General features: G+C 39.2%; 1 protein-coding gene across 1 annotated transcript; it reads right to left on the bottom strand.

Annotated features, from left to right (window-relative positions):
- Positions 1 to 1,319: 1,319 nt before the first annotated feature.
- Positions 1,320 to 14,399, bottom strand: xpnpep2 (X-prolyl aminopeptidase (aminopeptidase P) 2, membrane-bound). The gene is made up of 21 exons (XM_072663784.1): positions 14,319 to 14,399; positions 13,053 to 13,120; positions 11,928 to 12,038; positions 11,435 to 11,498; positions 11,121 to 11,225; positions 10,821 to 10,907; positions 10,495 to 10,638; positions 10,107 to 10,208; positions 9,270 to 9,351; positions 8,983 to 9,184; positions 7,189 to 7,278; positions 6,574 to 6,683; positions 4,915 to 4,992; positions 4,750 to 4,821; positions 4,597 to 4,657; positions 4,431 to 4,500; positions 4,150 to 4,254; positions 3,971 to 4,030; positions 2,541 to 2,617; positions 2,354 to 2,443; positions 1,320 to 1,792 (listed from the first exon to the last, which is right to left on the bottom strand). The coding sequence occupies exons 1-21, from the start codon at positions 14,365 to 14,367 to the stop codon at positions 1,604 to 1,606; spliced, it is 2,016 nt and encodes a 671-aa protein (XP_072519885.1). The 5' UTR covers positions 14,368 to 14,399; the 3' UTR covers positions 1,320 to 1,603.
- Between the last annotated feature and the right edge of the window lie 431 nt (positions 14,400 to 14,830).

The raw sequence follows: 14,830 nt of genomic DNA on the forward strand, positions 1-14,830 counted from the left end.
AGATAAAAGCTCATTTTAATAAATGATCAATCATCAGGGTGTAGATCTGACTTTGTACACTTTTAAAAAATATGAAACACATTCACCATGCAGATCCACAGCGCTGCAGCACTGAAAACAGATTTGTGTTTGCATGTGACACCAGGTTAAAAATAGGTCTGGCAGCTGCACTGGAAAAGATGAAGAAATATTTCACTTTAGGAGGAAACAGCACTAATTTGTGTGATCATGATCTACAATTAATTTCCATTTTCAGATAATTCTATGCAGATTTTCAGATAACATTCTATGTAAGGTTACTTATCTGGACAGTAAGTGTTCATTTCTTTAAAAAACAAACAATTAAATTAAAATAAATATAAAAAAATGGAACTTTATATGTGGGAGTGCAAGCTTTTTCAGATTTATCCTCGAAGTATAAATAGATACCTTCCAGCTCCTAGCTTGTCTAATCAGTCCTTTATGAAAGTAAATCAGATGCTGCTGGAACTTAATACATCCATTCAGTGGCTTTATGAACAGAAAATGTGATCTTCTAATCAGCCTATCAACCAAATTTAACCTAAACAGCACAGTCTGATTGTCTTTCACTGGACGTATGTTCAGACTGTATTCGTTTATGACATTTTATTGTTTTTAAAGGTAAAAATTAGAGCACCAGGGTTGTGGGTTTGATACCCGGGCTTTGTAAGCTTCCGCTGTTGGGTCCTTGAACAAAGACCTTCACCCTCTCTGCTCCCCGGGCGCCTTCCCTCTCAGGACATGTGTGCTCACTGTCACTGTGTGTGTTTGATCACTAGTGTGTATGTGTATGTTTACTGAACGGATGGGTTAAAGGCGGAGGCTAAATTCCATTTGTGTCACATTGAAAGTGAATTTGTTTGTCTTGTCTTAACAATTGAACTGACAAGTGTTAAGTGTTAACATAGCCTGAACTATCACAATTATTTGTTTTAAGGTTTTTATTCTACTTTCTGACAAATTAATTTAACGAGACTTTCATTTTGAATCATCTGGAATGTTCTGCACACAGCAGTGTTTTTTAAACAAACTAAATGTAAACGTTTAAAACGTTAACTGAAGTTATTTTAAAGTTAAAAATTATTATTTTTTATTTATGTAATGATTTATTTGTTAATGTCAATTACCAGCAAGTGACGCTCTGTGCATCTGAATGGCCTCCGCAAGTGCAGTAATTTTGAAAGTTTGTATATTAAGAAGAACAGAAAACCTGAAAACACTTTAACAGGTTTTCTGTTATGAGTAAGAATGAGTCTGAATGTGGCTGAAGAACCATTCACATCAGCCAATCCGGTCAGTCTTTAAATTGACTTTTTAAACAATTTGTAAATCAAAATGTGTTATCGGGGGAAATCATCTGACTGTGCTATTCTTGTTTGAATACTTATTTATTTATATTTATTTATGGTTTTAATTGAGCTATCTGCCAACTGCTTCGGCATGCGGATCTGGCCTCACGCTTTCCATAGAAGGCAGTGGTGTGGTCAAGGCGGTGCTGGAGTTGTGACAGCTGGGCTTTAGAGGAGTTTAAATGATGCTTTGGTGTTCTGGTGCAGACGTTCTGTTCTCTGTTCTTGAGATTTCACAGTAAAGCCACGGGCAAGAGCAACACCAGCAGTGAGACAGAAGGGACGACAGCGGAGGCTCCGTCTTTCAGGAAGGGCTCTGTATTCTTCATCATCCAGTCGTATACCTCCGTCAGGCCCTGACTCTTCAGTTCTGGACCCACTTTATCCCGGATGACTTGGTAGTATGAGTCTAGCCATACAAGCTACAGCAAACAGGAAGATTATATTCAAATAGCTTCTTACGATTAATCTCTTTAAAGTGTGGTAACAGCTAAAAAATATATATAATATATATATATATAGGTACAAATGACCATCTTGTTAATATTAATGAATAGACATTAATAATAATTATTTAATATTAACAAATAATATTTATGTGGATTATTCAGTAATTACTATATAACATATGTATGTTCTGCAGTTACAATAAGAGTGAAAGAAGCACAATACATCTACTGTTAAAAAAAAACAATATCACACCCATCAGCTAATGCCCACTCATTCTGATTTTGCACTGTATGATAACTCACTGCAATGTTCACTGGATCATATAAGTGCATGAAAATCACAACATGCCAGCATATAAACATATGCCTTACAAGAAGCACTCTTCTGCAGATTCACTTGAGAAGTGTTACTGGGGAAGGATGTCGAGGGGGACTTTCAAAGGAAACTTTTATTAGCACCCAACAATGTTTACAACTAGAGCAGCACAAACAATACCTTACACACCAGTATTAGTGGAGCATGCGCTTCATTACCTGCTCAAGGCTGAGAATTGAAGTGTCAATCAGCTTTCTGTCATACGGCACCAGTGACACAGTTTCGAACGTCAGGTAATTATTGCCATACTGAGAAACAGGATAAAAATATTAAAAATTCAGTGTAATCTCTGAAATGATCTTCACTTTTCTATGTAACAGTGTGTTTCCTATGAACTTCCCTTACCTGTGTTTTAGCCGGCCCAGTGAGAGCAACATCCTCAATTCTTATACCAAAATCATTCTCCTTATAGTAACCAGGTTCTATAAAGGAGGGAAAAAATTAACTTGAACATTTTCATTATTGCTCACATGCCAGCACACATTCACAAGTATTTGATTCTGCTCCTTAAACCTTTGTTCCACCATGGCTTTTTTTTTACGGGTCAACTAATTTACAACCAATTCAGCCACTCCAGGATTCAAGCACAAACACCAATTTAGTTCATATAACAATGCAAAATTTTAAAGCTGTGCTCCAAATATTTTTTATCTTACAGATTGACTAAATTGAGCTGGATTATTAACGGGGTACAAACATTAACTTAGATACCAATGGGATTAATATTATTATCATTTTTAAATGTAATCTTTCAGTCAGTTTTTACAATGATTGTGTTATTTTAGGATCAAATCTATCAATTATTCATTTCAACATGTGATATATAAATCTACAATATGAGGTAAAAAAAATCATTTTTAAAAACTCATAAAAAACATTTTTAGGGGATTTTAAGGGATTAATCCTATTGTCCCTAAAAAAAATCATCCTGAATAAGTATAATTATGTCTGATTAACGAATAAAGATACGTTTTTGAAAAATAATGGGTAAACATGTCATCCACAGTTAGCTGTAGAACAGTATAGCTAAGCTTTTCTTAGAAATATTTAAATGAGATCAAATCTAAAAATTGAAAAGAAACATAAAACAAACTAGTTGATCTAAAGTGGAATATTCTTCATGGTGCTGTATTTATATCCAGGTTAGATTTCAGCTCAGATCATTCTGTACACTGTTATACTCTAATAAAAATGAAAATGCTATTTAGATATTAATAAAAAAAACACACAATTAAACTTTGGAGAACAGCTCTGAAGTTTGGCACAGTTGTTTCTTTTTTATTTTCCTCCATAATTTGTTGGTTGTTTGGTTCAGGGGTTATTTTTATGTAAAATGCACCATGTTTATGTGACCAGTAAGGAAGCTCTGCTCTGTTACAATATTTTCATTTTTCCACACAGTAGGTCTAGTTCACTTTAAATGGGCTTTAATACACAGGCCTTCTGTGTAAAAGGTGTTCTTCAAAGTCACACTTATATAAATAAAAATGATAAATAATGATATTCAGAAAGGGAGTGAAAATGAGTTTAGAAATTACACAGAAAATTAGTTTTAATCACATTTGTGCCAGAGCCATGTTGGGAAATCTATTACATATAAATTATAATACCACTATTGTTTCCCACATTCTCAGGGGTAAAATGTAAACTTCTGAAAGTTAAGATTTAAACCCTGATTTGAGTTATATAAAACATTACACATTAAACTACGAACGCCGAGCTTAGAAAAAAAGCTTTAAAAGTCCTGAATTATAATGAGTCACAAATTGCCTTACCAATAGATGTGAACATGCCTTCCTGGAATGGAATATTATTGGACTGAAAGCCAACAGGCCCTGTAAGGAAGAATAAGAGATGTATCACACTATATGAGAGCAGATGTGTGAGGGCACAAACAGCATCAGAAAACAAGTGTGATTTGTGCTGTAGGAACACATTAGGATTGAAGTCTTACATTCGTGAACTCCAAAGTAGTTTCCCACACCATGCCCTGTACCATGACCGTAATTCAGGCCAACTTCCCACAGTGCTCTGCGGCCAAGCATCTCAATGTTGACACCTTAGAAAAAAAGAGAGAATGGCGCCGATGACGAGCATGCTTTTGAAGTTGCTTTGGGGTCAGTGAGTAAAACTGCTGACTAGAGGGAGACCTCTTGTGGGTGAACAGCAGCAGGCTATGCGCATGTCAGTGTGTGTGCTGGACGGAAAGTGTGAAAAAGACACAGAGATACTTGCCACGGGTCCCTGACGGAAAGATGGTTCTTGATATTTCAATGTTTCCCATCAGCACTCTTGTGAAAGCATCCTTTTAAATGAGAATAAACAAAAATAGTGTTTTTAATCTTCATTTTTATACTGAATGCATATGGGTTTATCTTAAATCCACTCTACTGAGCAGTACCTTCTGTCTGTCAGTGGGTTTTCCCCAGTGCACAGTGCGGGTAATGTCAGTTGTACCATCACTGAAAAACAAACACTCATTATGTAGGTAAGTGATGGCGTGTCGACAATAGTCATTTAATGGATCGAAAAAAAAACCCAATGTCATACTCACAGGTACTGTCCTCCTGAGTCCACAAGATACATCTCATTAGTGCTCAGCTTTCTTGAGGTTTCATTAGATGGGCTGAAATTTTAGCACAACAGCACATTAAGACAAACCTTTGCTTATCATCGATGGCAGGACAGTAAAAAAAGAGAATGCCACTGAACTCTGTACCTGTAATGAGCAAGAGCAGCATTAGGTCCACTTGCAGAAATGGTTTCAAAGCTTGGTCCCCTGCTGTATTTCTGCTTGCTGACAAGAAAACGATAGGGACATGCATCACAGATTAGTAATCTCTTTATTCACCAAGGCATATAAAGGCATATATTTGATTGATTTAACTACACTTCTGCTCACGTTTCACTTCATAAGGTTCACCTACCTCATAGGTTCCCTTATTACATAAAGTGCTTTCTGACCCATACCTCACCACTGCTGACCAGATACTATTTGAGTGGTGTTGGTATTTGTGTATAAGGCACAAGGGTTTTATATAAACCAGCGCCACTGCTAGGTTAATTACTGGACCAACCAAGGCTGGTTCTGTAAAGACAAGCTATAGTATAATAAAGTAGGCAGTAACATGAGCACAGATGAAATATACACTACTGATATAACTGAAATACTTTTTTTTGGATCAACATTTAATATTAGTCATGTGTGTCTTCCGAGGTTGCACAAGACGTGTTAGGTGGGTTCAAATTATAGGACCTGTATACTGTTTAAAAGGGGGTTCTAGGGAGTTCAGAGTAGTGCAGCCATCTAAGAGTTTGCCCTACTACTGCAGCATCTATAGTTGGAAAGGATGGGTCTTCCTGTTTGCCATCACTCAGCGTAATGCTAGCCATCGCGGCCCTCTGTTAGCTAAGGTAAAGGAACTGGCAGTTAGTGCCAGCTCAGCTGTCTAATTACAGTGCGTTAGCATAAGTTGGTTGAATCAAAAGATGCAGGGGTGAGTTATGTGACTCGGTACATGCTAACCTTCACCCTCCCAGCACAGGTGGTATTGTTTGATAGCTACTGGGTGCGAACTGAAAACGCTAAAAAAAACAAGGCACTGTGGATGACCATTTATTAATCTGACTAGGTCATGCAGATTTCTTCTCTACAACATGTGGAATGCTTTCTCTCTACAGAGGCCACCCAGGTGCTCATTGAGACCCTCTTCAACTCCCAGCTTTACTACTGCAACTTTCTCTTGGCCATTTCAACTGATTCAGAACTCAACAGCACAACTTGTCAGTCTTCCTACGTTCAGCCAGGTAACTGTTCTGCAGTGTTCTCTTCACTGGCTTCCTGTAGATAGACCAGCATCTCCCTACCTGATGGCAATGGCCTGAGCTGTACCATGAGCCTTTCCAAGGCTTGGCTCAGTACTGATGTTGAGCTGGTGGAAGGAACCTCCCCTGGGTGTCTGAGAGAGTTGAGTCACTTGCTGTCTTCAAATGATGCCTGAAGACCCATCTCTTTAAAGAGCACACACTTACTAAAGCCTTGTGATTGCACCTAAATCTTCCTTCCTTCCTTCAGTGTATTCACACTAGTTAACAATAGTTTGTGGACAACTAAAAACTAGAAAAGAGCATCTTACACTTTACACTGAATATAAATCACAAACATAGTTATATGACATATGAGTTCAAACTTTTGAATGGCAGTTTGTATAAACCCAATAATTAAAAATCAGGACAGAGAGAGAAATGATGCATGTGAGAGAGAGTGAACTTTTTGAGAGAACCAGTTCATTTGTGATTAAAAAAGCTGAAAAAAAGTGTGAAACTGAAGGAGGCGTGAACAAGCTTCTTCATGTTGTTGCATGGCCAAGTTTCCTACCTGCGACACTCATTGACGAATTCTGCCGCAGTGATCTCTGTCTCCTTGCCCTCAGGCACGGTTCTTTCCAGGTGAAGTAGGAGCTGCATGACTGCTACTGCGTCTCTTATCTACGGCAGGCCAGTAAACACACTCAACGCACAGAAGATAGAATGTGCACTTAACATACTCCTGTTCTCAAAAGATGTAGTCACCACTATATCTGAGCAATAATCAAATGACTGTTATGAGACCACACAGCTGCCAGGCTGAGGAACTTTAATCAAATGCAGTCAGCCAGGCAATGGTCCCAGGTTATAAAGTAACTGCATACAGATGCTCAGCTGGAAATGGAAAATGGCATTGTGTCTTTGTGAGATAAATGCTCATAAAGAATGTGCTGATGGAATATAAAATACAAGCCATCAATCTCAATAAAAAAAGTTTCAGTACATATAATGGAGGTCATAAGTCAGGCTGTGGCCAGGCTGAAAGGAGCGCCCTGAATTGGTTTTATGGTACAATAAAACACCACTCAATAACTAGAGATAATGATGGGTCTTGACTGCTCGTTTTGCAGTCTGTGTGTCAAGTGCTAAATGAGGTGATATGGGGAGCAATTGTGTGTTTCCTCACATGAGCTTCTCTAAGGATCTTCTGCTCTGTCTGGTCCTTAACTGCTTTAGTGGTCAACACTGGAGAGTAAGTGCTTTCCAGAAGTTTCTCCTAGAAAAAACAAGAAAGTGTATTACTTATTAACGTATTACTTATTATTATTAATTATTAATTATTCTTCAGCTAACTTTTTACTTCTACTCCTTACATTTTCATGCAATTATATGTACTTTCTACTCCTTACATTTTAAAAATAGCCCTGTCCCTATTTCATTTTTGTAGTTTTTTTCTTTAAAAAAAAACAAAAACAAAAAAAACCCTATCCAGATAAATCGCTCCATCCAGAAAGTGTGAATTTGATTGTGGTGGGATGAGAAGTATAAACATATATCAATTTGACCCCTATTGGTTTATAAGCGACCCATCGCATCTGCACGTTACGTCATACTCCAGCAAGCACATAGCAGACGTATGTAGCATAGTATGAAGATGTCTATGGCAGAGACTCAAGAGAACTCGAGTGAAATGTCCCAACTAAGCCCCACATTTACATTCCAATAAAGCTTACTGATAAGATGCTTCTGATGTTTGATTTCTTGCACCATTACAAAACTTATAGGCAACTACTCATCATATTTTTCGCTCCATGAAACACGTTAATGCTCAGTAGTGCACATATATGCTCCTTTAATATATTTAATATTACTAAAAAGCATTCACTTTCAGTGGGCAGATATGCAACTGAAACAGGCAGCCTAGTGCATCCCAACATTTTTCAACATGAACATTTTAATTTAACATTATAATCATTATGTTTTTTTGGGGAGGTGGGGTAGTGCACTATAGGCCTCTATGGCGCGGCCAAAGCTTTTGGCATTTGTTTTCCTTACATTACTTTTATACTTTAAGTAGTTTTGAAACCAGTACTTTTATACTTTTACAACCTTAAGTAAAAAGCTTAAGTTGATACTTCAACTTCTACAGAAGGCTTTTTAAACCCTAAAATCTACACTTCTACTTGAGTAATGAATGTGAATACTTTTGACACTTTAGTACACTGTAGTAGTCAGGCATGTCCTGGCCATTGTGAAGTTGTGATGAAGTTGCGATGTCAGCCAGTTTTGATCAGAGGGGTAAAACATTGAGTTAAGCAGCCCCACACTACAATATACTCTGGGAACATATTAGTTCAAAACCAGTCTCAAATCAAGACATCTTGTGCGATTGCTGGGAGGTGTCTATAGGTCCCGATTGTGGTGTTTTGTTTGTCAGAGTGGTGGAAAATGCAATTATAAAACATACTTGTTTGAAATAATGCGGGCCTTATTTGTTTTGGATTAAACCAAACTGCCACGCTACAGCATAAAGAGTTTTGATGCCTATTTAGACATCCCAACAATCGTAAATCTTTACATGCTTCATTTCAGAATCATCTTTGTGCAAAGATGCTTTCTGGAGACCCAGCCCAGTTTGAAATCTGATTTTTATCACATATCTGGGACACTAGGTTGGCTGAATTCTTACTGAGAATCATCAGATTCAAATTCCTGTGGTTTTGTATGTGTGTAACTGTGAGTAGCTTTATTCCCAGATATGGGTCACTTACAAACACAAATGTGAATTTTAATTGTAGAAAGATCAGACCTATGAAAAACCTTTAGGCCATTTAGGCTTACAGTAAAGTAAAGATAGTAAAGTAGGGGGGGCTAAGTAAGGACCTCAGCGAATATCTACTCTATGGTTTGATTATACCTAGATTACTAGAATTCAGATTATTAAATTACTAGGCCCTGGTCTGACGGCAGCATGTCTTACTTCTGGGGTGATGAGCTCATACAAGGCTTGGTTGGTGTACTCTGTGCCCACCCACACCCTCACTCCCGACTCCTCCAGGTACTTCATCAGGTGGTCGCGGACCAAGTCATACGCAAGCAGCTGAACGCAGTGGGAAGTGCTGCAGGATGAGTTCAGGTACACCTTCAGCTCTTCTGTCACTCTCTCAGTGTGCACAAAGAGCCTTTGAAAGGGAAGAGATAGTATTTGTGCATGTCTCATAGAGGCCTTGATATACAGAAGTATAAAAAGGGAAATAGTGGACTTACCATATTTGGTCAAATGTCAGCAGAGTGTAAGAGTAGAAAAAAGGATTGAAGGGGATGTCATTACCACGCATGTTAAAGAGCCCTGGAATGACAGAAAGCTGGTTTTGATTAACAGTAAGACACATTGTATCTTCCAAACTGTAAACAACTGCTCATCCATTGTTATTTCCTCTTTAATAACAACCTTTACTCTTCTGGGAAGGCTATGGAACCTTGAGCACTAGTGGGGTCAGGTACTGATGCTGGATGATTAGTTCTGGATCACAAACACCACTGCAGCTCATTTCAAAGGTATTGCATGGAGCTCTATCACTGTAGAAAGCACAGTTTCACCAAACCATAGCTCAGTGCTGGGAAGCATTATACCCATTTTAGATGATGCTTGGCATTACCTATGGTTAACTAAGGCTTGTGTAAGGCTGCTCCAGAGCAACACATTCTATTGGCAATGTTTACACAAACTATGTTTGCCAAGTGGATTTAATCTAAATAGAATTTAATTATTCTATTTTCAGTAATTCACTGATTATGGAAATACAGTGTATTTTATTCATGTGGACACCATGTCACCATGATTTACTTTGACATGATTCAAAGGCCTAGATTAGTAGTCTCCACCCCTGGTCCTTGAGGCCCAATGTCCAGCACATGTTAGTGTTCTCCCTGCTCCCACCTCACCTGAAGAAACTAATTAACTGTACGGAGTCTGTACAGAGTAAACGCAGGTGTGTCAAAACAGGGGAAACAAGGGGAAAAATGCTTATGTCAGTGGGCATCCAGGACCAGAGTTGGGGAGCGCTTTCCTAGATGACGAGAACCTTCCCAAACATCACTTACATGCTGTTTCATCCAAAGCTGAGAGCAGGAGAGCAGTAGGCTTGTATGGATTGTCCATCATCTGGCCACGTATCTGGTCCACCTTGTTCTGCCAAGTCCGCTCTGCCAACCCATGTGCAAAACACACTCCCTGAGACTTACAAATCTACATGAACTTTACAACCACTCTATTACCTTACTTTACATTCAGAACAAATTGCCATGAGGGAGTAAGTACACCAACTACAATAGCCCTCATCCTCAAAGCCATCTGCCATTGTTATTACTTTTAGTGATAATGTGCATGGGAGTTTTATGACTGTGTTTGCGATGAGCCTAGGCTTTTCTGTTTGCAGGTATTTATCAGTGGACTGATAAATGGCTAGTGATAGGAGGCTTACACACACACCGATGAAGTCATCTGGTAAGCGGGTGAGGCTATCAGGAGGAAGAGGCGGCCGCTCTGTCCATATTTCATCCACCAGGTTATCAGTGATAGAGGTAAGGATCCGTTTACCTGGAGCCAGCTTGGTGTTGTAGGCTGCAAATGTGTCTGTATTGACAAAGAGCAGTGATCCAATGCTGAATTCAGCAGGTTGTTGCCCATGTAGCTAGTGCATCAATTTGCCTTGAGTACAAATCCATATACAACATCATTATGCAAGAATCTAGTGTCCTCTAGAATAGTCTGTTTCAAAGTTGTAGGAAAGAGTGAGAGTGTTTGCTGTTACTTACCTACAGAGAAGAGGAATGGATCAATGCCCACCATATCTCCTTCCATTACCTCTTTGATGAGCCAGTTGGTGATGCTGGAGATAGAGACTGTGTTCCAGTATAGTTAGTTAGAAAGTGGTGTGGAGGAGACCAGCAAATATTCTGATCTGATCTGCTGATGCAATCATCATTATATTAAGACTACCTTTCCTTATCAGGCTGTTACACAGTATATTTCTGTGCAGGCTCACATATGAAATAGTAATACCTGGCACAGAAGAGCACACTTTATCACTTTAAAGCTGTCTACTTTGTACTTACCATCTCGTTCCAGTCCCCAATTGCAGTCCATCTGGCGCTCTGCCTGAACCCAGTAGCGGCTGTCAGTCCATAAGACCGCTTTATCCTGGGTCACAACGGCCGTGCCTTGAGAGCAAACAAGTTAGCTGTTCATATGTTGTTGTTTTTCTCCTTTCTGTGGTGTCTGTTTGTAGTGTAATTAGAATGAGACTGTGCATTAAATAAAATACACTACTTATCTTTAATGGATCAAGGGAGCAGGTCTATTCGAAAATGACAAAATAAAATGACTTGCATAAGAACGCATAAAAACATGAACCGGCTTAAGGACACACCTGCAGAGCCAGTGAAACCAGACATCCAGGCCAGCCTGGCATCACGAGGGGCAATGTACTCACTCTGCAAGTAAATAACGAAGTGGTCATTAGTGGGAATGAAGGGGAGAGAAGAGAGGACAGATGAGGTGTAGCGAGGAAGGAAAGACATAATAGAAGAGGAAAAGAAAGGAGGAGAAAGGAAAAGGACAAGACAGGAAAGCAAAGAATAAGAAAAAGAAAAGACAACTGAAACAAAAAAGGTGTTGAAGAAAACTGAAAGTTAATTTAAAGGAAAGCAGATGACATGAAGGGAACGGTAAAAAAAGGGGAACGGTAAGGAAATCAGGAAAGAAAGGAAAAGGAAAGGAAAGAGAAGGCAAAGAAAGGACAGAAAATGAATGAAAGGAACTGAAAAAGAAATAAAAGGAGTAGCAAAGGACAGAGAGGGAACAGTTAGGAAAGGATAAGATGGGTGAAACTGAAATAACGGTATAGAGAAAAGATGTGGTACCAGGTGTGCGTCTGTTCCAGGTATGATGTAGGCAGAGATATTGTGGGGTTTCATGGCTGCTCTTAGCTGAAGTAACCTGAGTGTGGTGTTAACTGCTGTTGCAGGGAGGTTCTACAAAAACAAAAATCAACCAATTACATGTAGGAACCTACTAACACATAATGACATGCCCTATAAAATGCTCTTTGATGAAGAAAGGTATTGTGTTCTAAAACACAAAAGAGTGTTTTAGAACACAAACAGTTTCAGTTCTTAGTTCTCTTTTCTCTTCTGTACCATGAAGACGCCAGGAACCTGGAACTGAGGCACTCTCTTATCTCTAACCATCGTAAAATCTACTATATCTTTCACCATTACATAGTCACTGGCAATGGCAGTGCAGCATGAAATGAGTGTTTATTTAATCAGAGACTTGTCAAGGCAGACTGTGCCACAACCTCCAGGTTATGTTAAATACTCCTTTTTTCTTTATTCATTGGAATTGTGTATTGAAAACAACCTGACGATACAATACGCGTCATGATACAGGGGTCACGATTCAATATATTGAGATCTATTGTATCTATTGTACACACTGTAAGCAATGTGATATACTTTTTTTTTAAATAATACAATTTCAGGAAAGCTGTCATACTATAAAAAAAAATACCATCATGTGCATAAAGAGTTTTTAAAAAGTAGTCTAGATAATCATTTTTTAAAAGTGTAAGGAAAGGTGACTATCGTAGTAAAACCTCATAGACAGAAATGTATGATGTTTTACTGTATGAGCCTATGGTGATGATCCACCACCATCTCACATCATTGAGAACATCAACTTATCTTAATAGAGGCAAAAGAAGCATGACAAAATGTGAGTTTGAATGAAAATGCCTATTCAGCAGCAGAACATCAGAGTGAGAAGACCCCCCCAACGGGGAACAATGTACAGGGGCTGGAGCCGCCACACTAATCAGCAGAGGGAATTGCTGAAAGGCTGGATTAGGCCTGGATGCTGTTTGCACTGATCTGATATTCAGCGTAGCTAACACTCTGTGGTAAAGCCCGGCCGTGGTGACAAAGAATAAGTGAATAAAAATTATATATATATATATATATATATATATATATATAAAGAGGGTGTACCGGAGGCACGGTAGAGCAGTTCCTCTCGCTCCCTGCTCCTCCCTCAGCATGTGCTGCATACTTTTCTCCTGTGAAGAGAAGAAAAAGGACACACACCAGAGAGATAACACAACAGTGTGAATGTTCTTTTAAGCAGATTCCAAGACTGGGAGAGTTTTTCTAGCTGAAAGTTGTGTCCCGAGTTGAGGTGGGTACTCTGTTTGGTCTGACAACATCATTTCCACCAATCAGCCAAAACAGCTCTGACCCATGACGGCATGGACTCGACAAGAGCTCTGAAGTTGTCCTGCGGTATCTGGCATCAAGACGTTAGCAGCAGATCCATTAATTGCTGTTGCAATGAGCACTGGGTGCCCATGACCCTGTCGCAGGTTCACCGGTTGACCTTCCTAGTACCACTTTTGGTAGATATTGATCACTGCATACCAAGAACACCCCATGTTGTTTTGGAGATGTTCTGACCCAGTTGTCTAACCATCACAATTTGGTTCTTGTAAAGTGGCTCAGATCCTTATGCTTGTCCGTTTTTCTTTCTTCCAGCACATAAACCATTGAAATGAAATAATCAATGCTATCCACTAATGTGACATTTAAAGAAAATAGCATGTTTACTTAACTTCTTATTTTGAATTCTTCTCGTCATTACGTATTTCTTTATTCTTGCTAGCCTGGATCTAGGTGTCTACAGAAAAATGCAATACTTTCCTTATTTCCTCACTACTTAACATTCTTAAGCATAACCAAGCTTGTAGATTACTAGGCAAAGCTGCAATCTGAACCAGCATAGTCGTCCAGTGGCCTGTAGTCCAGCGAGACACAGTGTCTTGCACCGACAGCTGCAGAGTTACTCTCAGTCATTCATTACACACACAGAGACACGCTACAGTGAACCAAGCACATGCCCCGACAAAACAGAACAACAAACTCAATCTAGCACATACATGTCAGCTCAACCGAGTGTCTTGCGAGACAAATATGTCAAGCTAGTAAATAAATGTCTACCAGCATGCGTACCAATTAGCTTTGAGTGGCGCTGAATAAATCCTCTGCATAATGGCATGCAAATATATTTTCTTGAATAAACCAACAGATATGACACAAACAACAACAGATGGCAAATTTGAATGGTGCCTTAATGAAAGCCTTATCTATACTGTGCAGGGCTCTGACTGTCACTAGTATAGCCATGCAAAGATCATTAAGAAACTGCAAACATGCAAACTTTTTTTTTTAATCTAGATATTTTTTTTTATTATTATTTTTTACCTTCAAGAGCCACAAGACAGAGAGCCAGAATCCACCCAGGGAAGGTCATTTTGGACCATCTGCTCCAAGCAAATCCACACACACACACAGAGAGAGAGACAGCGGGGCAGGTGTGTGTATGTGTGTGTCACTGCGCGTGTATGTGTCTATATATGCTATATCTGACACTATCTGCGCTTGGGGGCGTCCTCTGATCAGAATAATACGCAATAGATGAGGGGGCGGAACTTTGGCTCCTTACTCTTGCAATAAAAAGCCTGCCTGCTCTTGCAGGAAGGTGTGAGTGTACTTTTTCTGTCTCTCTCTCTCTTGCCCAATTTAATGGTGTCCTCAACCTAGTGGCTTTGCAAAAGCATCTGCAAGTCACCATGTGAATTCCGGTCAGGCTCTCTTGTCTTGTAACATTATACAAGCAGGCAAAAGCTCTGGCACTACACTACACATGCCCTATACCCCCACCCACACTCACTTCACCAGGGTGTCGTCTATCAGACAATATACCTTTTAGCCTT

Source organism: Salminus brasiliensis, chromosome 19, assembly GCF_030463535.1.
Source record: "Salminus brasiliensis chromosome 19, fSalBra1.hap2, whole genome shotgun sequence".
Taxonomy (NCBI): domain Eukaryota; kingdom Metazoa; phylum Chordata; class Actinopteri; order Characiformes; family Bryconidae; genus Salminus; species Salminus brasiliensis.

Excerpts from the sequence above, each read along its gene's own strand:
- xpnpep2 (XM_072663784.1), bottom strand. The coding sequence starts at position 14,367 with ATGACCTTCCCTGGGTGGATTCTGGCTCTCTGTCTTGTGGCTCTTGAA. Across the intron at positions 9,185-9,269 it reads CTGACATTTGACCAAATATG|GCTCTTTGTGCACACTGAGA; the intron begins GTAAGTCCACTA and ends TCCCTTTCAAAG. Across the intron at positions 2,444-2,540 it reads CTGGGCCGGCTAAAACACAG|TATGGCAATAATTACCTGAC; the intron begins GTAAGGGAAGTT and ends CCTGTTTCTCAG.